Source organism: Neolamprologus multifasciatus, chromosome 7 (assembly GCF_963576455.1).
Source record: "Neolamprologus multifasciatus chromosome 7, fNeoMul1.2, whole genome shotgun sequence".
Taxonomy (NCBI): Eukaryota; Metazoa; Chordata; class Actinopteri; order Cichliformes; family Cichlidae; genus Neolamprologus; species Neolamprologus multifasciatus.
The window spans coordinates 2,130,133-2,152,791 of NC_140445.1; the positions used below are offsets into that span (position 1 = coordinate 2,130,133).

Sequence of the window (22,659 nt, forward strand, 5' to 3'; positions counted from 1 at the left end):
TAACTGATGGCGGTCTGATGCAACATTGAGGCTTATCGCGATTTGGCTTCGAGTTGCGACACAAGCTTTGTCCGTTAGGCTTCCTGAGAAGTGGCGTTAGTCTCACGAGGAAATGTCCTGCTTTTCCTGTCCTGCAAATGGCGTCATCACTCAGTAGGTGTTATAAATATGAGCTCGGTTTTCACATAGGCCAGAGCATTTGTAGGAAGAAGTGAGCAGCTGCAGCTTAAAGACACCAATTCAAGATGATTGACAGAGAGGTTGCACTTGAAGCGTTGGGTGTAATCTGCAATGCAAAAGTAACTTCAGTTCAAAAACTAACATCCGGAGCACGCAGTGCAGCTTTCCAAGGCTTGGCCTCTCCCAGTTCTGCAGCACCAACTCTGTCTGCAAACCAGCTCATTTCTGCGGTCTTGGGTGGCGATCAAACCTGGTAAATATGATCAATGTCACTCTTGTTAGTCATCAAAACTGAATGCAGGTTTTATCTTTATGTATTTAGTGGTTGAGGTAGTGACTTAGGAGTGTTTATTATTTTTTTAATTCAAATTTCGACATTGTTCATCGTATGCTGGATTAAATTTAAACTACCCCTAAGTGAGTCTCGATTTTTAGTCTTAATTTAAGAAAGATTAATTTCACCCAGAAATTGTTAACCTCTATAACAGAATGTAGCCTGTTGAGGATAACATGAAGAAATAGCTAATCTGCTTTGAACCTGCATCCTTTTCTGCTAACTTACAGCCCACTGTCAAGAAACAACTTTGCCAGGATTAAAAGTGTTCTCGGAGGTGGAGAGCTTTCTGAAAGCTACACCAGCTTGGCATTCGATGAAAGCACAAGAGGGGAAAAGACTTATATCATCGATCAGGATGAATTCTTTGACCACAAGTTTGACTTCGACTTCACTGGGCTGAGAGACACAGAGACCTATTGCAGAGGTGGAGAGGTGTATGAACGTCCATGTGGTTGGCAACGCTTTGCCATCAAGGTAAACGCAGATGACTGACTTCAGTACTACTACATTACGCAGCAAAAGATCTGGGCAGTCATCATCAATATTATCAAATATATCCCAGTATTCATCAGTAATGCTAAATCAGTAACATAGTCCCTCAGGTCATCCAGTTTAGCACCAGTCGTAAAGCTCACCTCAGCGCTGGCGCCTGTGGAGAAAGTAACATGCTTTAATAGCTTTTGCTCCTTTATTCATCAACAGTGATCAATGGTTTTGTTCTGAGTTTTGCACCTGAACGCTCCAAACTTTGCAAAGCTGTTCCATTTTCCCTTTAAGACCTACCATAGAACCAAGTCTGCCAGAGCTTATATTATATGTTTACATGCTGTGGAGCCATTTTTGGGAGCATTTCAAGTTGCTATACATCAATACAACCATTACAGCCTAGATTTTAATAATATGTCTGCATTAAGTGCATAGTAATTACATAAATTGCAAAAAAGTGCAATAAACTACAAAAAAATTGAAAATCGTTTTTGGTTTTTTCTCTGTATCTATGAAGCGACTTTTGTTGTGATTTGGCGCTATATAAATAAAATTGAATTGAACATATATTTCTAGTTAGAGAAATTTAAGAGGCTTATCCCTCAAAACTGTAAATACCAAAAAGTTGCACAAAATAGTTTCCCACCACAGGAAATTTTTTTTTCAGTGTCTTCATAGTTTTATTTTTGAAATACACCAATTTTTATACTCTGCAGGAAAAACAAAAATAAATATTATGATGCAAATTTGCAAAAAAGCAGCATATGCATCAAAATAAACTATTTCCAGCAGTGCAATATGAGTCCTAAGCATCCCAGAAACGACACAGAAAGTCATAAAGTCAAACATAACTTTTAAAAACACCAGTATAGGCTCATGAGGCCCTGATGGTAAAAAACTAAATTTCCGCGAAAATGACGTCACTTCCGGTTTCGGCAGGTCATGGCGGACATGCGATAGTTCGCGCTGATGGACGTAGGAAGTGTTATGAACAGCTGATCGGATCGGCAAAGCGTGTTTCTGGAATATTATGTTTTTGTTGCTGCAAGCGATTTTTATGCAGTTTTTGCAAAGTTATATGTGGAAGGAAACTGTGACCGAGGACAAGCTGATGGCATCAGATGTAAGTACAACTCCTCCGATGTCATATGCAAAAAAAATTATTGCGCTAGCTCACGTGGTTGCAGAGCTACCGGGATTTAAAAATAGTTACGCAAAACGGAGCGTGCTGCTCTGACCGGTTTTAAAGGGTTAAAATCACTTTTTTATTTTGTGAAAATGTTTTAGGTCCTGGACAAGTATGATGGAAATGCATGGCTCGGAACCCAGTACCGGAGCACCCAGTCAGTGCCGGGGGAGTGGCCCGTGTCCTACCACGGGACGTCAAAGGAAGGTGCTGAGGGCATCATCGAAGGATTCTACAAGGTTAGATTTTATTATTACTGCTGTTAGTGCATTATTGTCTCCAATAAAACTGTTACAATAAACATTCTACACAATAAACGATTGTTATATGTAATGTAGCCGACATTAAACAACAAGTGAACTCCTGCCTTTGTTTAGACTACGTTATTCCTTTTCAATAATATTATTATTAAACAGTCACAAAAGGAAAATATGTAGAAATGCAGATAACGATGTGATCATTTAGAATAGTGTTGCACACTTGGATTAAAATGAATTGAAACCAGTGTGGCTTTGTGAGTTCGCCTTTACTGCATCTGCAAATATATACATTAACATAGCACAACGTTACACACTTTTGCAGTCTCAACAACTCTTATAGGCGCACTGCCTTATGGGTAGTCTTTAAACAACAATGAAATAAACATAAACAAAAGATAGTGTGATCCACCAGTCTATATCTGCTGTGATTACAGCTCGGTACAGATATAAATCCATAAAAGCGCCACGAGGTTTCCGCACAAACTAATGAATTAGATCTAGCTGCTAATCGTTAGCATCACGGCTAATGACACATAGTGGGGATTAACGGCCAACTTTCCCACATTCTCTGCAACCCCGTGTACTCATCTGTAGATACATTTTAAGTTATTTACCATCTTGTATCTGCTTACCTGCAAATATATTCATTAACATAGCACAACTACACACTTTTGCAGTCCCACACAACTCTTATAGGCGCACTGCCTTATGGGTAGTGGCTGGGCTTATTTACTCCCGCTAGAGCTGCTCATTTTAGGGGATACTCCCTCTTGTGGTGTAACGGAGGAATAACTACCCTTCCTGCACTATGTCATTTTTGGAGACTGGGGCACACCTTATTTTACCACAATCAAAGAAAAGACATATTTCAACAATCAGACCATCTAACCAACTATAATATTGTAACTAAAGATTATGGGGGGTGTCCTGTTTTGTCCACAATGTCTTTCTTGTCCTTACAATAGGATGGTTTTTTTTGTGGTCATAGAGTTAAAATACAGGTGATGTGAATGTTATAGTGGCGTTAAGTTTGGTATTGGTTAGCCCAGAGTCAATTGTAGCTGTAAATGTTTCACTTTTATTTAACAGCCGGGCCCGGGTCAAAACTACGGCAGAGGGATTTATTCCACTCCTTACATCAAAGAGGCCATCCCTTATTCCAAAATATTCACCTCCGCTCATAATGGCAAGAAGTACAGAGTGATTCTGCAGAATAGGATCAACCCAACTTATAGAGAGAAACACAACAGCAGTAAATACTGGCTGGTTCGCATCCCAGCTGGATTATCGGTGGAACAAGAAGAGGAGATGGTGAAACGGGCCATCCGTCCTTATGGCCTTCTGCTGAAAGAGGTCTAAAATGGCGAGAGATACATCTCAATAAAACCCACAAATCTGACCTATAAAGTATTTTTTCATACTTTATACTTGTATAAGTTTACTAAACGTAAACTCTGTTGTAGTTGATATAAGAAAAAATGTGATTCCAAGGCTGTATGACTGCTGTCTGAAAGCTGGAATAAAAAAGCTTCACTAAAACTGCTTCTGTGAATTTCTTGCACTGAAAACATGTTTCTGTGTTCAGATGTCAGTAAAGAATATCACATTAAATTGTGTTTTAAGAGGTGAAGCTACAGCCCAAACAAATTTTTCTACTATCAGACCAGGGGACAGGAGTTATTAATGAACTTTATAAGAGAACCCTAACCAACAAAGCACGTTATTCAGCATATGAATGTGAATGAATGTGAGTTTTAATGAAAAATCTTGGGCATTAGATTATGACAAAAACATAAACTAGTAAAACATCCAAACTCCTGTCTGAGGTTCAGTCCTTTACGAGTGTACTTGGATCACGGTGCAGGTATTCTGTCCTTCTACAGCATCTCTCAGACAATGACTGTCCACCAGAGCAAAACTAAACTTTACAGGCACAAAAACAACATTAAAATATATAAAACAGTTAATAACTGTGTATTTTCATCCTCGTAAAATCCTCCACTCCTATTTCCAGACAGAATAACAGATTCCTGTGATTATGTTTATCAGAGCAGTGTCTCAAATGTCAGTGTGAAAATAAACATTCGTATGCTACAGGACGCTCCAGCACAGAGTGAACGCCATCCGCACAGATACAGCTGTCAGGGAAACATCATCAAAGCCCTGAGTAAACGTGGTTGTCCCAGCTGGGCATTTGTCAAAGCTGCGAGTGGGCGATAAGGCGTCTAGGAGAGGATCTCAAAACTAGATTATAGGTGGCAGACAAGTGTAAGTCAGCTCCTCTGTTCAAGGATGGTCGTTCACAGTCGACATAGACGCCTTCTTTCACTCACATCTTGTGTTGATCTCAATAACGCAAAGTCTCACAATAATTGTAGTAATCTTTACTGACTGTCCATCACCTGCAGAAGCTTTTACATGGTATTTAATTTTAATCAAACGACAACAAACAAAATGTTCACGGACAGCTTGACAGAAGCATGTTCTGACTCACATCATTCCTAGCTGAGTTTTCAGATTAAAACACACTCTTGGGTCGGATATTTAAAGGTTACTGCAGTGTCCTCTTGAGAAACTCAACCAGAAGGTGATGAGGGAAACCAAAATCCATCTGAATCACCACAAAGCCCTGCAGCAGAGAGTGAAGAGGCAGAAGCTGTGAGAATGCAGGAATACAACACATACAGAAAGAGAGAAACGAGAAGACTCACGTCCCGGGGAAGCACCTCAGGGTTAAAGAGATCAAACTGGTATAATCCCTGTTTGTCCAGAAGCCTGGTGAGCTCAACTCCCAGAACTGGAACAAACCACAAAAGCATCCTTTAAAGTGGAAATGACACACTAACTGTACAAAGGCTAATGTACACCATGGATCCCTGCTCTCACAAACTGACACAGATGTAACACCGGCTGTGAAGCTGGATTTAACCTCCTAGGACCTGCGTCCACATATGTGGACATCACACTTCGGGTTAAAATACTCAATTTTGCTCTACAAGGGCCTGATATCCACTTACGAGGACGTTATAATGCTACTGTTCTATCAAAATTTAAATGAATATCCTCATAAGTGGCTCTGAAATCTGGTAATTCTTTGTTTTTACATTCATCGGGCCCCAATCAGCCCAAATAGCAAAGAGAAATTAAAAATGCTGCTGTGGAAGAGTTCAGGTCTTAGGAGGTTAAGGAAGAAGTGCTTCAAGTTTTTAGAAAGTGTCTAGCACCATCTTCTGTCAGTACAGAAGGTTACGTCAGGTTGATTTCTGCTGTTAGATTAATTCATGCCAGCTAACTAATGACAGAAGCAAGAAGTACTTTGAAAAAGATCATGCTCCACAATGTAGGCAACAGAAAATAGTTGTTTTTATAAAATTCTCCTTCACTGCACGTGTCCAAACTTAGATTGGAATAATAATTTGATTGTATTGTACTAATATTGTTTCCTATTATATTGACATAGCAAAAGGTTCAGTTACCTTTTTACAAAAGTGGTGAATTCGCTACTTTTTACTTTCTAACTTTCTAACTTTGAGTATATTTCTGAGGCTGCACTGTTTTACTTTTACTGGAGTGTAGAAGTTACTCAGTGCTTAAACTTTTTACTTACTGATCTGTTTTTGAGAGCGAAATGGTGTAAATGAGCCTTTATACGTGATTATGTTCACTTTGAAGAATCATTCAAGCTGAAGCTGGATCAGCTGTTTGATGGTAAAGCAACAAGTGCTTTCATAAGTGTCTCGCAGAGAGTCGTAGTGTAGGAATGATTAAACTCAAGCAGTCTTATAGATTTATAGATCGTGAAGGACCTCAGCCATCCCAACAACGGACTGTTCTCTCTGTTGAGGTCAGGAAAGCGATTCCGCTCCCTGAAGACCAACACAGAGAGACTGAGGAGGAGCTTCTTCCCGCAGGTGATACGGTCTCTCAGTCACACCACCACACAGTACTGACCCACACATATAGTTCTTACACACACACTGGACATTCTGGACATTGTTTTCACTTCATCACTTAAATCACTTTAAGCATATTTGCACTGCACAAGACACTAAATAATGTGGATTGCACAACACTGGACATTATATTCCTCATTTCCAGTTAATACTTGTACAGCTGCTGTTATTGTGTGTATATATATATTTATATTTATATTTCTTCATACATTCTTATATATTTCTATACTGTGTATTGTGTATTTTGTTGTACAGTTATTTTATTTTCAACTTTAATTTATATATTTTATCTTATTCTTTCCCAGTTAAATTTACCCTTCATTCTAATTTGTGTTGTACAGTTATCTCATTTTTAACTTAATTTTTATATTTTATTTTATTTTATTCCTTCCTGGTTAAATTTACCCTTTTTAATTTTCATATTTATTTCCTATCTTATTCATAGCCTTTTCTTTTTCTCCTCTTCAGGTCACGAGCAGTTGTCCAAGCATTTCACTGCATATTGTACTGTGTATGACTGTGTATGTGACAAATAAAAAAAATTGAATTTGAATTTGAATTTGAGATTTTAGCAAAGCTTTATGATAATGTGAAAGGTTTGAGGACGGAGCTGAGGCGCTGTGTTTCCTACCAGACAGGACTTTGGGAGTTCCAACTTTCACCACAGCTTCCTTTAGGAACTCGAGTGCTTCATCATATAGCTGGAAAGAAAGGGAAAGGTTACCGATGAAATCTAACCAAGAAATGCAAATGTTCAGTAGGATCTGCATCAGTTTAACTGGGAATTAAATAATCTGAAGAAAGACTGAATTATTCACACTTAACAGTTCAGTAATAATGTACAAATCTGTGCAGGTTGTCATACATCTAAAATAACACTTTAACGTGTGTAATGCTTTCAGGGTGAATTCATGAAAATTACTTTTTCAGCGGTGATTGAATTTTTTAAAACATAAAGTTTGACGTGTTGTTTGACAGCAGCTCTATAAAGGATGTCAAAGGTACAAAATTAGCACAACGGCACCACAATATCCAAAATAAAGGAAATGGAGCAGGTTACCTGCTGATCCTGTAACGGCAGCTCAGCTCTGAATACTGAGATCCTAAATGAAAGAGGATCACAATCACACACAGACGAACAGGACAAACTGACCAAAGTTACAGTTTTATATCAGATATCAGAGTCTAACACTTACATCCTTACAGTCAGGTGAGAACAGTAAAAGTAGTCAGACAGCACAGGTGAACCTTTGGAGTTCCTTTTAAATCTTTTCTCCAAGCAACAGACTAAGGCTACGTTCACTCTGCAGGTCTTGATGCTCAATTCTGATTTTTTAATCAAATCCAATTTTTTTTGTCTGCTCGTTCACACTACAAATAAAATGCGACAGCAAACGCGCTCTAGTGTGAACGCTCAAAGCGGCCGCATGCGCAAAAGAAGACGTCACACACAACGCGCTCTGTTTAGACCCAGACCAACAGTATGTTTGACTGATGGCCGTTAATATAAAGACTTCAGACTTCACGTTTCCCAATTTTTGCTTTAAGTTATTTTGTTATTTACATAATAATGTAAATAACCTAATAATGATCCTTATTGCTGTTTTAGAGGAGCGCTGCTTCAAAGGATAATCTGCAGATTTCTGTCAGAATCTGCAGATTATACAGTACAAATAAAATGTTCACGTTTCTCCAACGTTGTCTTCCCAACAGTTTCACCGGATGGTCAGGAAGCGTTCGTGATGTCTTCTCCGGCGCTATAATTGGCGTCTGTCTTGTGTCGGTGACATAAAAGACGGATTTAATGCGACATGACCATCAAACAGCAGCTTTCTAAAACATCAGATATGTATCGGATTCAGTACCACATACGAAAGTGACCCAGATCGGATTTGAAAATATCGGATTTGTGCCGTTCACACTGTCACACCATGATCGGATATGGGTCAAAAAAATCGGATTTGATGCGCTTTCGCCTGCAGTGTGAACAAGATCAACACTTTTGCCTTTACACTAGACTCTGAACTAGTTTTGATACCAAGATCACTAACTTGTTATTGGGGTCATTGTATGTGTGTTACACAGTGTGTTACATATTCAACCACATTACACTGTCTCAATATTCACTCCCAGCAAAGGTCAGACTGTGCGATGCTCAGAGAAATTACCCACGAGCACAAGATCTCTGGAACAATGTGCTGTGGACATACGAGACCAAAGCGGAGATGTTCGTCCATCGTGCACAGGACCACGTTTGGAGGAAACCAAACACCTCATGCACGAGCTCCTCTGCACACCAAAGTATTCTAGAGCCAAATGTTAGGCCACAGCTACTGCTGGGACCAAACTGGGTCATCAGTCAAGGTGTTCAAAAATATGAGTCAGGTATCAACCAGTCTTACTCTGTTGGATGACCTTGCAGGAGGACTTTCTTGTTAACATAGGAAGTTGTGATGTCTACGGCCATGTCCTACACATCAAACACAAAGAAGACTCTGTAATTCATGGCTTTCTTATTCACTGCACAGACACAATGTGTCAATACTGAGAATTAGAAGTGTTTCCCAGTTTGTCTACGTATAGGAAAAGGCAGCTGGTAACTCTGTTCTGTCACTGTGAAAAGTACCGTCTGAAAGAAGAGTACTGGTGCGCCTTGGCCCTCACAGTGGAGCCGTCCAGATGCCTGCACCCAAATTGTCGTTCCTGAGGTGGAACTGTTCAAATGTGGAACAGATGAACTCCACAGTCTTAACTCTGGGGAAGCTGAATCCAGCAGACACTGAACACAAAAACACAAAATGTTTTACGTCCTATCTCAGAAAGTATATATTATATGCAGACGTGTTGCCAGGCAGCTTTCGCTCCTACCTTCCTAATAAACTCAGGCATGGCAGTAGAGAGGTTTGTGCTGAGGAGCGTCTGAAATGATATCCAAGAGTCAAACATGTACAGTGGTGTGAAACTGTGTTTGCCCCTTCCTGACTTCATATTTGTGTATGTTTGTCACACTTAAATGTTTCAGATGATCACACAAATTTAAATATTAGATAAACATAACACAAGCAAATGCAAAGTGCAGTTTCTAATAAAGTCTTCCTCCAATAGGACCTGCCTAGTGGCGTAGACCAAGATGAAAACCACTGCTGAGCAAAGGAACATAAAGGCTCGTCTCAGTTTTGCGAAAAAGCATCTTGATAATCCCCAAGATTCATTCTGTGGACTGACGACACCACAGTTTAACTTTTTGTAAGGTGTGTGTCCCGTTACATCTGGCGTAAAGGTAACACAGTAGTTCAGAAAAGGAACATCATACCAACAGTCAGTGTTGGGAAGGTTACTTTTAAAATGTATTCCATTACAGATTACAGATTACATGCCCCAAAATGTATTCTGTAACGTATTCCGTTACGTTACTCAATGAGAGTAACGTATTCTGAATACTTTGGATTACTTAATATATTATCATGCTGTTTACAACTACATGAATGTACTATTGCTGTGATTTATTACTGTTACTGAAGGTCCGCGGCTCCGAACCGTAGTAAAGGGACCTCTGACTAATACGGTGGGTTCTGTGTCGGCTCGTAGCTGAAAACTAGCTTTACTTTGTTGTCTGGGTCAACTTTGCTAGCAGAGACAGAGAGAGGCGTTGAAAGGCTGCTCCAACAGAACTTATTGTTTTTGGAGGAAAACACGAACACGGTGTACAGTCGAGTCTTAATAGCTTACTTACAACTGGGCTCGTCAGGCTCTCTTCTTGGCTGCAGTGGTTATTATTATATTTACATGCTTCCAGCTCCCGTTTCTGCTCGATGACAGCTCGTACTTTTCCTTTTTCTCCCTCCCTCCCTCACAGACACATAACGTGTATGGCAGTCCATTCTCCCTGCAGCACGGACTACACTGCCCATGATGCTACATTCTTTAGAGCTATACCTGTAGCATTCTGCCTATTAGCTTAGCACAACAACAACTAAAAGGCCTCTCTCACCCAGGAAACACGCAGAGAGAGCGTCACCCTGTAACCATGGCAACCGTAACGCTGCTGCCTGGAACAACAGAACGTAGCTGTCAAACAAAACCCAAACAGTCCTGACCCGCCACAATATGAAACAGGGAAGTACCGCCTTGTAATCCATTTATTTCAACAAAGTAACTGTATTCTAAATACCACCTTTTTAAACGGTAACTGTAACGGAATACAGTTACTCATATTTTGTATTTTAAATACGTAACGGTAGAGTTGGATGTCTCGAGACCGGTCTCGAGACCACTTTTACGTGGTCTTGGTCTCGTCTTGGACTCGACGGACTTTTGTCTTGGTCTCGGTCTTGGACTCGACGGACTTTTGTCTTGGTCTCGGTCTTGGTCTCGACGGACTTTTGTCTTGGTCTCGGTCTTGGTCTCGCTGTCTCGGTCTTGCGCTCTCAAATCGACATAGTGTTCGGGAGATTTGGAGTCAACCATCAGCGGAGCGGGGGGTGTCTTACTGGGCTTAAGCCCGGGTCATTTTTTTCAGAAGCATGGGGTTTTTTGGAGTGTAATTTGTTTGTTAGATGCCTGACTGACAACTGTATAAAACAAAAACAACACACGAAGCACAGAGCGCACCGTCCTAAATTCCCCCTGATTTTGGTATGATCCGAGCTTTGGCACTAGGCGACTGAGCACAGCACCCATGTGAGCGAGGGGGGAGAAGCTGCTGCCTGCGAGTTTGCTGCAGAGGAGAGCTTAAGTTTGACCAGGTACCAACGGAAATCATTCGTACTGAACTAATAATGTAAATATGATGGTGTATCACAAAAGATTGATATCAAACTGATCACTTGGTTGCGTTACTTACTCTTCGAGTGAATCAACAAATGGATAAATAAAAAGCCGAACGACAATGCTGATTTTTTTAGAGAGTCTTAGCTTACATCTCATATTTTCAGTTGTTACCCTCCACGGCTAAACAAACTCTCTAAATCGGTTTCAGTTGTGTACTGATGAAAACAACAATGGACATAAGGAGCTTCTTTCAAAGAAAAAACTCAGGTAGATGTTATTTTATATATTATGCTTTGTATGTTGTTGTTGTATGTTCAGTATATCTATGCAAAACAAGAGGAATTTCAATACACAGCAGTATATTCACAGTTGAAACCAGATATTTACATACACTTTAGGGAGAAAACATAAAACCTTTTTTTTACTGTTAAACATCAATTTAGAGTAAACTTTTGTTTTAGATAAGTAAATGTTGCAATGTCTTTTGAATTAGTTAAATGTCAGAATAAAAAGAGGGAGCTGTCTATTTTAATCACTTTCATCAAATGTAGGAGTACATATACACTAAGTTTATTGTTAATTAAGATTAATTAAGAAAACTCCAGATGATTCCATTCTGAGCTTAAGAAGCTTCTGATTGGTTAGTAGAGTCCATGTGGGTAAATTGGTGGCACAGCTGTGGATGCATATAAGGCAAAACACAGAGCCTGTTTCTTTGAAATGGGAAAGTTTCTTTGAAAAATCAAGAGATGTCAACCAAAACACCTGGAAAAGAATTCTGGAAAAGAATTGTGGAGCTCCATAAGTGTGGCTCAATTTTGAATACAATTTGGTGCCATTTACAATTAAGAAATACAGACAGTTTCTCTCTTTACTCTTAAAGTTAACAAATATGTTTTTTATATTTATCAATCTAAAAAAAGAAACATTTAGTCTGATTTGATGTTACAATTAAAAAGTGTTTGTGTTTTTATCTGAAGAGTATGTAAATATCTGGTTTCCACTGTATATTTGTGTTTGGCTTGATTGTCAGCACAAAGAGGGAGAGAGAGGAACAGAGAGGGAGAGAGACGACGAAAATGACGACAGAACAGAGATGGAACAAGAGCAGGTGAGACACACAAGTTAGTCAAATGGTTGTTTGCCAAAAACTCATCAGAACATGTATCTCGTACCTATTGTATCTTTTTAGATAGCGTTTGTTACTTTTAAAATTCTATATTTATTAAGTTTTGCAGGCTTATTTGCTCAACAAGGCTGAATAATTATATAAACTTTTCAGAATCTAAATAGTGTACTTTGGTAGAATTAAAAAATAAGTGTAGTGCAGGTCTAAGATGATTTTTAGTGCTGCTATCATCTAGTTCTGATTCTGGTTCTGTCTTGGTTACTGTTGTAGTCCTGTTTTAATTCTGGATCAGTTCTGGGTCTGGTTGAATTGGGGTTTAGTCCCTGTGTCTTGATACAGGCCCGACTTTGTTCTGCCTTGCTGCTTAATTAAAAAACTATATACATATATATATATATATATATATATATATATATATATATATATATATATATATATATACATATGAAGTCATTCTTTTTTGAACAAAGCTCAAAACAGAGCCTAATAATCTTTCAGTCATTTCTACCCCCACTTAATTTCCTTTGGCTGCTCAGCTCTCACACAGTGGCTCAGCTACGCTCCAATCCCTCCATATTGTGGCCAATCACATGCGAGGATATAGGATAATATCATTATGTGAAAAACAGAGAGGGTGAGAGACGCAACAGTCAAGTGGAGCATGCGTCAGTCCTTTCAGTGAGTGAGTGAGACAGTAGACAGCGGTGAGGAGGGCTGTGCGAAAGCAAAAACACATAAATATGCCCGAGACCCGTAAACGAAGCAGCATCTGGCTGCAGTTTAAAGACTTTTTTTGTCTCGTCTCGGTCTTGGTCTTGGTCTTGTCTTGGTCTCGATACCCTCTGGTCTTGGTCTTGTCTTGGTCTCGATACCCTCTGGTCTTGGTCTTGTCTTGGTCTCGGATTAGGCGGTCTTGACTACAAGTCTACGTAACGGTGGTACATGTATTCCGTTACTCCCCAACACTGCCAACAGTAAAATATGGTGGTGGTAGTGTGGACCTGGAGGACTTGCTGTGGTGAATGAAAAATTTGTTTGATGATCTGAACATTTAAATGTGACAAACATACAAAAAATAGGAAATTAGGAAGCAGGCAAGTTCAAACATCTGATCCCAGATCAACCAAGAAGATACCACAAATGTTTGACTTGGATGTTTCAGGTCAGGCTGACGTACTTACAGTGAGCTCTTCTGCAGAGACATTGAGCTGAAAGCGGCCGTCTTGGTGAGCTGCTTTGAGCATCGGGTTTAAGAACTGGTCTGCGGTAAAAACACCATTTGCATTAATAGCTTTCCACGTACAAATACATGTTTTTTCAATATATTTAAATAAAATTGTTTTTATTTTATTTTTTTACAAATAAACCTCTGAATGTTAAAGAGGCAGGAAGCAGCTGCTGAGGTGCATGGATGGGACACTGTTTGATCCTCCTTTATCTGGTTTCAGTGTTTACATAACCTCGACACTCTTTGGCTCAGTGTCTTGACTTGACTTGAGGAGAAATGTTCCAGTTTCAGATTCCAGTCTTTTGTGGTGATTTGAAGCCTCAGTTTCCTGTTCTTGGCTGAATAGATGTGACACCTGGAGGAGTCTTCTGCTGATTTTGGTTTAAGGTTCAGAGACGCTCTTCTACATCCATTGGTTCTAACTTGGGTTTATTTCAGTTTCTGCTGCTCCTCTCGCTGGATATTTTTCTTTTTCAGACCATTTTCTTTTTTTTCTTTTTTTTTTTTTTTCTCTTTCAGACCATTTTCTGTGAACCCAGAGATGTTTGTGTGGGAAAATCCCAGCAGATCAGCAGCTTCTGAAATACTCCGACAGTTCGTCTGGCTCCAAAAACACGCCACGAGTCACTCAAGCCTGGACTGAACTCCAGGAGGCCGTCTTGAGCATGTCTATGTGTTAACCAACATACATGCTGTTTTCATGTTTCTTTCTTTTGTGGCAGACTTCCAAAGCTACAAATTAATCTGAAACTTGTAAAGCCCCAACAAGTGGATGATCCAATACTAACAAGGACTTGGCAACAGTGGGGAGGAAGAACTCCCTTTAAACAACCTGAAGGAGGACCGAGCTCAGGGAGGGCCACCCCTCTGCTGTGACTGGTGGGGGTGAGGGGATAGAGAAGACAGAAACATTGCTTTCTATAGTACCTGGTGGAATTTCACTTCACAAAGGTGTAAATTACCTGGAAAATAAAAGACACAAGATAAACAGAGTGTCTACTGCTAACCTGAAATCCAAAAGTAGATCATCTTGTCTTCAGTCAGGTGACTTGGATGGAAAACCGATTCATTGATGACAGCAACCGTGTTGTTGTACTTGGTCAGTCCCTGGAAGAGGTGGAGCCCCACAGTGACCAACGAGATCATTATTAGACCCCTACGTCTCCTCCAGTACTGAAGAATTACTGCACATTACACCATTTAAAGGAGATCCAGCACTGCTGTGTATTCAATTATGTATCTAAAGTTATTATTTACCTTGTGGTATGATTCGATGTAGTTTGCTGTGATGACAGGAGCGGCAGCGATACCGATGTCCACGCTGATGTCTCCATCAGTGAGGAACTGCTCTGCAATGTTCAGACACATGGATAAAATAGAAAACTTCAAAAAATGGTCGATTACAAAGACCTGATTTCTCTGGTATCTCACTGAAACAATCATATGTTGTTCCTTTGAAGTGTTGCTGGCATGCCTGCACGCATTTATAGGAAACTGTAGAAAGTGAAGCATTTTCCCCACTTTCTGTTGCTTTGAACATGTGTAGTGATAATTTAAAGAAGTCTATTCTCCTTGGTGTGTATGATCAGGGACAACAGGAAGAAGAAGTTGAGCAATGACTCGTCACCACTAGGGCTGCCACGATTAGTCGACTAGTCACGATTACGTCGACTATCTAAAGCGTCGACGACTGATTTAATAGTCGACGCGTCGTTTGAAGCTTTGTAAGATCCCAAAAGACGCAGGAATAAGTAGTAGGATTTAAGAGTGTAATAACAGACTGAAACAGAAGATGGCAGCACTGCATGTACAAGGATGCCAGCTGCCGTTAAACCCGAAGAAGAAGAAGCTCTGTCCCAGAATTCATAGCGCAGCCCAGCTCAGTTTCCAACAATGGCAGCAGCTAGTTAGTTTTAATATTACTCTTATTATTCTTTCTGGGTCACAAAATAAACGTTTAACATATTTTCAGGCGAGAATGTAGCTGTGTAAACCTCAAATATCTGCTCAGTTTATCAAGACACCACATATTTTCAAAAGAGCTCCGACGTTTTCGGAGACGTCTGTTACCCACTAGCTCGATAGCTAGCCGGGGGCTAGGCTCACTAGAGCCGTGAGAACACCGGACTCCCGGCTAATCGTTTTCAAACCCACCGCTGTCTTTCGCTACTCAGGTTAAACATATATAAGTCACTTAGATAACTTCAAAATGTTATTGTTTGGCTTTTTTTAGTATTTTATTTGTTCCTGAGTGAATCGGTTTGGCTGATATTAAAGTTATAGTTTTTACACAGCTGAATAAAGGTCAAACAGACAGCTGATTATCAGAAGTGTGAGATGCTCGAGAATTTACTCCGGTGTCCTGTTATATTTTAGATAGAAAGGAGTTTATTAAACTTCACCGAAACAATCTGCAAATTTCATTAAAATTTAATAAACTATCATCTTGTCTTTATTTTTAGTTAGCACATACCTTAAACACTTAAAGCTGTAAGCTAATGATAGTTATATAAGAGCAGATGCCGCTGGTGCAATAAGCTGTACGTTTTACGTCCAATGGATGATGATCTGATTAGTCGACTAATCGCAAAAATAATCGTTTGTGGCAGCCCTAGCCACCACTGAGAAAAAATAATCCATAACATGAAAACTGATGCTGTACAAAATCAAGACACATCACAGCTGCTTCATTGTCTTAAATATCTGTTCAAAATCCAATGAAATCTAATTTTTTGAAGAATTCTAGAGCAAAATATCCATTTCTTCCTGTCTTATTTCAATGTGCACTCCCTTAGCGTTGATTTCAAACAGATAAAAAAGGAGGCAGGCAGTTTTCACTCCACAACCTCGTCTGTCTGTTTAGTCAGAAGGTTACGACCACAGTCTTCAGACACCACGGCAGTCTGTTTCAGACATTTACATCCACACTGCCCTCCATGATTGGTAGTCCAACATGTCCTGGAAAACTGTCAGTTTATGACGAGCTGGAAGCGACAAACGAGACAAAGAAACGACAAACATAGCAGGAGCCGGGCTTTTCTGAAGAGCTCTACAGTGACCTACGCTGACCTTAATCCAACAAGAACAAGAGCTGAAAACCTCAAAATCAAAAGACGGGCCGTGCAACTCAAAACACCCGCCGAGAAGTGTAAGAGTCACATTATGTTTTAGCATTTCTATTAAATATGTACTAAGACATCATTTATGGGCGATTATTTGGTGCCAATAATAAGCTTGTGCAGAAACAGACGCTCAAGGAAAGTAAAGTGATTTTAATTCTAGATTTCAAACACTTCCTTCAGGTCGTCGCGTACCTGCCGTGTCCTGTATGAAGTCAGCCAGTATATTTGCCGCCTTGTTGATCTCCTTACAGATCTGTATTTGAGAAGACACCTGTCACTGCTTTATTCTTCTCAAAAATCATTGTTGTGCACATCGTGGGTTCGTCTCTGTCGCCCTCACCTGTCCCTTGATGACCAGCTTGACAGTAAGCGTGATGAAGTCGTTGAAGAGCTTCTTCAGCCAGTTCGGCCTGACCACAAAAATGTTGACAGTCAGACACTGAGATTCATGCAGATGCTTCATTCCCACTTCTGTTACTTACTCTTTGTCTCCCTGCAGGTGCAGACGCAGCTTGTGAAAGTTCAAGTAACAGTCTGTTGTGTCTGCTGCTACCTTTCCATCACCGCAGTCTGACGGGGACACACAGGTGACAGAGGATAGCCAGTCAGTGTTTATATGATGCTTCATCGTGTGTCAGCTGGAACAAAAGAGACTGCCACATGCTACACTAGCAGCCACATTTTAAGATGGTGATGATGACATCAAACTTTCACTGTATTATTATTATTATTATAAAATACACAGACATGGTTGCTCTTGTGAGTTACTGCAGTTTTCTGTGGAGGAAAAAGTAAAATGCTACTAATAACACAGTGTGAAATACAATATAGATGTAAAGTATTAATGGAAAACAAACATAAGGCCGACAAGCTGCAACACAAACGACACACGTTAAATCCCTGCAATATTTGTGCAGCGGCGCAGTTAGACTGAGTTTGTACTTCACACAATTTTTTTTAATAATTCAAGTATTTATTAGATTTTGCATTTTATAACAGCAAATACAAAGATGCAGCATCCAAAAGCAAGAAGCAAACAAAACAAAAACAAACAAAACAAAACAAAACAAAACAAAACAAAACAAAACAAAACAAAACAAAACAAAACCCAAACCAAAACAAAAACAAAACAAAACAAAACAAAACAAAACAAAACAAAAACCAAACCAAACCAAAAACAAAACAAAACAAAACAAAACAAAACAAAACAAAACAAAACAAAACAAAACAAAACAAAACAAAACAAAACAAAAACCAAACCAAAAACAAAAACAAAACAAAACAAAACAAAACAAAACAAAACAAAACAAAAACCAAACCAAACCAAACCAAACCAAACCAAACCAAACCAAAAACAAAACAAAACAAAACAAAACAAAACAAAACAAAACAAAACAAAACAAAACAAAACAAAACAAAACAAAACAAACAAAACAAAAACCAAACCAAACCAAACCAAACCAAGCCAAAAACAAAACAAAACAAACCAAACCAAACTGAAACAAAACAAAACAAAACAAAACAAACCAAACCACAACACAACAAAACAAAAACACTGAGGTTTTAACAGATGTTGTATTAAGCTCAAATGTCCAAGTCAAGTAGACATGTAGGTGCAAAAATTGTCCCACTGTTCCAGCGCAGCTTCCGTCACATGATGTATTTTTCCCAGCATCTTTTCGCACGCAACATTCCCAATCATTCTGTCTTTCCACATTTTAAGCGTTGGAGTATGGGAGTCCTTCCAGTGTTCCAAAATGACACGGGCACATGTTACCAACGCAGTACTTAACACTCTAAACTGGTGTTTATTTAATTGCGGCACCTCTCCTTTGTCTCCTAGTAGACATAATTTAGGTGATCTGGGTAGGTTACAAAGTGTCCACACCTGTAAATAATTCAGTACAGTGTTCCAAACTGGAAAAACTAGCGGGCATTCCCAGAGGGCATGTATCAGAGTACCTTTGGCTTGTTGGCATTTCCAACACAAGTCATCTCTACCAATCCCCATTCATACAGCCTTGAAGGAGTATAATAGTATCTGTGGCTATCCCTGGTTTTCCTAAGGTAGAATCCATTGTTCGACAATATAGAATCCCATGTACCTTCATCCATTGTACGCCCTAGATCCCTTTCCCGTGCTTTCTTCACACAATTAACCTCTTCAAAAAATAACTAAAGCTTTTACCACCAGGGGGCAGCCTTTTGCTAGATTTTTAGTTTTGGTGTAGCTCTCCAAGATACCAGGGCATGCGTCTGCTGTGCCTTCATGGGTTTCTTCCCATACTAAAGGCACACGTTTGTTTAAGTGGAAATAATATTACATGTTAGAAAGTAGACCCTGCTTGTGTCAGACTGGATCTCCTTTCACCATCAGAACTGCCAGTACCTTCAAAAAGGTCCTGGAAACGTTCACTTGGTCCATGCGGACAGTTACTGCACATCCGAGATGATAATCTCCCATCCCACCACATCCCAAAGGTGCTCTTCAGGACTGAGAACAGGTGACCGTGGAGGCCGTCTGAGTAGAGTGAAGTCATCATCATGTTTATTAAGAAACCAGTGTGCGATTATTTCAGCTTTGTGATGTGACATGGTGCGTTTTCCTTCTGGAAGCAGGCGTCAGCAGATGGCTGCACTGTGATGGGCACGGTCAGCAGGAACACTCAGGTAACCAACATGTGCCATTACAGCAACAGCACCACAAGCCTGAATCACTGATGCAAGGCAGGATGGATCCATGTGGTTTATGGCAAATTCTGACACTGACATCTGAACGTTGCAGGAGAAATGGAAGTTCCAGTCTTCTGTTGTCTAGTTTAAGTGAGCCTGTATGAACTGTGCCCTCAGTTTCCTGTTCTTAGCTGACAAGAAGGCATCCAGTGTGGTCTTCTGCTGCTGTAGCAGATCTGCTTCAGGTTCAGAGAGGCTCTTCTGCACAGCTTGGTTGTAACAAGTGGTTGGAACTTGTAACAACTGCTGGCAGCAGTTGTTACAAGTTCAAAGCAAGCTTGCCATTCTCCTCTGACCTCTCATTTTTTTGTTTTACTAAACCTTAACAATCCACTGATCATTGTATGTTTTTATGATCAGTCCTGATACATTCTTAAAGCTTTGAATACATTAATGGAGCTAGAAGATAAAGCATCAAAAAATGGAAAAAACTACCACGATGAATGTGGAACAAAACACAAACCTAACCCAGGAATGGTGACTGCTGATGGGGGTGGCTTGTTGAGAGGTCAAACAAACTGGTACATGATGTACTTACAAAGTTTGGGGTTGATTCCAAGATCAATCTGAGAGTCAATCTCAAAGTCAACTGAATGTCCGAAGTTAACACTAAAGAAAAAGAAAAATACAAATGAGAGAAAGGTCAAAGATCACAGGAAACAGGAGGGATTACTAATCCTCACCGCCTGAGAATTAGTAATCACCCAGTCGCTGAAAATAATGTAATTCAACTAAAAAATGTTTAAAAACACCCACAAAATGCACAAAAGTCCATCTACCTATGCTAAAAACAAAGGATTAGTGCAGTGGTTTTGCAAAGGTTAACTAAACGTTTTTCCCATCAAACTGAAACTGCAGCAAAGCTATCCTAGCTAGTCCTAGCTATTTAAACTCTGTGTCAAAGTTTAAAATACAACTTAAAAAAACAACCAAACAAAGAAAAACTAGACTTTCAGTCATTGTTGAACTGAATCATTTCTAAAGCCCTGAAAACAAAACTACAGGAGGAAATGACATCAGATCGCTGCTGTGATCGCATCAATGAGAAATAATCATCGATTCCAAAGTGAAGACTCATTCGTTCAAATTGGAAGTTTTGGGCGCGTTGGAGTATGAAGAGCATTAGCATGAAAGAAAGTCGGTCTCCATAGAGACCCGTGTTAAAACTATAACCTGTTTTGAGCAAAACCAGGGCTGCTCTCTAATGCGAACGTGGATTTGATTTTTTATGGTTTCAATTAGCTTGTTGCTTCTCTGATCTTGTTTTAAAGGTAACAATTGTACAGCATGTGGCTAAACTACAACCAAACACAACTGCGTCACAGTCCAGTATCCACACTTCTCATCAGACAACAGTAAGATGATTCAGCGAGGTGATGTGCAGTAGTCTCTAAGAATCTGTAGATCAGATTATATGGTGGTGTGTGTGTGTACAAAGTGCCACTGTCGGTCACACATACTCACAGCCAGTTGCCGTATCCATACTGGATGGTGCCCTTGAACACTGCAGACACATTGCTTATCTCCATGGCGATGCCTTCACCTGGATGCAGCTCAAACGCGCTCTGACCAATCGACAGGTTGTGAATCTCCAAACTGGACGGTGAAGGACGGACACGCTTTTACACCACGGGTGTCACATATATGTTTATAGTGTGTGCGCATGTGTGCGTCTACTCACTTGTCCAGGCCGTACGTGACCTTTCCGATGAAGAGCAGGGACTTCTCCCCCTTCGTGCTCGGGTATCGGGCGTGTTGAAAAGCAGCCTCGATCACTTTGGTGGTTTTCTCATTCACTGCAAAGATAAAAGCACGTGTTGTGTTGTGATCTGTGGTGACCTAATCTGAATGAAACAACTGGATGAACTTCATGTTAAAGCTGAGAAAGTTTGCTGCTATTTCACTGCAAACTGGGAAAACTATCCGGAAACTTCCCTGAATGTATGTGTTTGAATAAAATCGTCACTCTGTTCCTGCTCTTTGGTTCCAGAAAGTCGCTGCTTGAGTGGATGATTAGATAAAATCAATAAACAGAGTCAAATAAATACCAGGAAAAAAACTTTCCAAATCAGACTCACGCACGACAGCAGCGGGGTAGGTGAGCCTGCACACAGCTCCGGTGAATCTGTAGGCTGAAGCGGGGTCCTGCAGGCAGCAGTGGGATGTCCCGAAGCAGGACAGCAACGACAGCAGCAGCAGCGGGACTTTGCCGGGCATCGTGCACGAGGTGGTTTTCCCTCTCTGAGAACTGGCTGAGGTGTCGAACCTGTGGACGGTTCTGTCGGAGCACAGCAGGTGAATCCCGGTTCCCTCGGTTCTGGCTTTACTAACGGATCATCAGGAACATGGAAAACTGCTCCTGATATCTGTGCTGACAGAGAAAGACAAGTCTTGTGCTTCAGACTCGTTGAAAGGACAAACACTGACTCAGGTCCGTCCCCGTTAAAGTAAACTGATCAAAGTCCAACCTGTCCTATCACCTCAGGTATGAGCACAGACTCTGGAGTTTTGAACTCTTCAGCGGGACAAAGAATGCATCCCTTTCTTTTCAAACGGTGACAAAACAAGAAGCAGAAGGCAACACTGCCTGCATACGTACCCCACAAAGACGCCTTAAAAGTGAGCAAAAGGACGCGGAGCCTCTGATTCCAGCCTTTCCTCCTCTCATCAGGGGACGAATATTCAGGGCAGCGTTCCTGAATAAATGCAGGGTCACAATGAAACAGGAGCTCCCTGTAAGAGGAGACGGAAGGGGAGGTACAGCTGATGGAGCCTGGACGTAACAACAAAGGGGGCACTGATCTAGCTGGGCCTTTAACAGGAATCAATAAGTGTGGGTGTTTCATGTGTGATGACATCAGCTGACTTTATTGATTGGTTCTTCCACTCTAAAAACACGAGTGTGAGACGAGAGGCTGTGGGAGGCACAAGTTCACCAAACCTGGACAAAGGCAGCTCGCTCTCAGCTGCTGCAGATGATTGGTCCGGTGACACGAAGCTGCTTATTGCTCTGATCCTGAAAGGTTCTCCACACTGCAGGTACTCCTGAGCTCTGAAACCAAGTGTCAAGCAAAACATCTACATGAATGAAGAAACGTCGCTCAGCAGTTTATCTTTCTGTGCTTGTGCTATCAGCACATGAACATGAGCTCACTGCATGAGGATCCAGCGTGGCTGTCTGTAGCTTCCTGTCCTGCACAGCCTAACTCCAGCAGGTGGATGAGCTACTTCCTTGCTCCAGTTTGTTTCCCACACGTTACCTGTTTACACCGAGG

General features: G+C 40.5%; 2 protein-coding genes across 4 annotated transcripts; one reads left to right on the forward strand and one right to left on the reverse strand.

Annotated features, from left to right (window-relative positions):
* Positions 1-3,819, forward strand: LOC146513434 (uncharacterized). Its single transcript, XM_085165452.1, has 4 exons — positions 1-433; positions 745-991; positions 2,291-2,428; positions 3,539-3,819. Exons 1-4 carry the CDS (start codon positions 246-248, stop codon positions 3,806-3,808), a joined length of 843 nt encoding a protein of 280 aa, XP_085021578.1. The 5' UTR covers positions 1-245; the 3' UTR covers positions 3,809-3,819.
* cetp (cholesteryl ester transfer protein, plasma) lies at positions 2,255-22,654 on the reverse strand. 3 transcript variants are annotated; one of them, XM_085165444.1, is made up of 20 exons: positions 22,539-22,654; positions 22,326-22,436; positions 21,984-22,080; positions 21,463-21,750; positions 21,066-21,180; positions 20,849-20,980; positions 19,923-19,993; positions 17,134-17,221; positions 16,992-17,061; positions 16,844-16,904; positions 14,787-14,878; positions 14,537-14,636; positions 13,483-13,562; positions 9,271-9,321; positions 9,029-9,181; positions 8,805-8,872; positions 7,463-7,505; positions 7,034-7,103; positions 5,161-5,246; positions 2,255-5,078 (listed from the first exon to the last, which is right to left on the reverse strand). In XM_085165444.1, exons 4-20 carry the CDS (start codon positions 21,599-21,601, stop codon positions 5,001-5,003), a joined length of 1,497 nt encoding a protein of 498 aa, XP_085021570.1. In that variant the 5' UTR covers positions 21,602-21,750; positions 21,984-22,080; positions 22,326-22,436; positions 22,539-22,654; the 3' UTR covers positions 2,255-5,000. The 3 variants fall into 3 exon arrangements, with proteins under 3 accessions (XP_085021570.1, XP_085021569.1, XP_085021571.1); XM_085165443.1 differs by having other exon boundaries at positions 21,984-22,117; XM_085165445.1 differs by lacking the exons at positions 22,326-22,436; positions 22,539-22,654 and having other exon boundaries at positions 21,463-21,755; positions 21,984-22,108.
* Between the last annotated feature and the right edge of the window lie 5 nt (positions 22,655-22,659).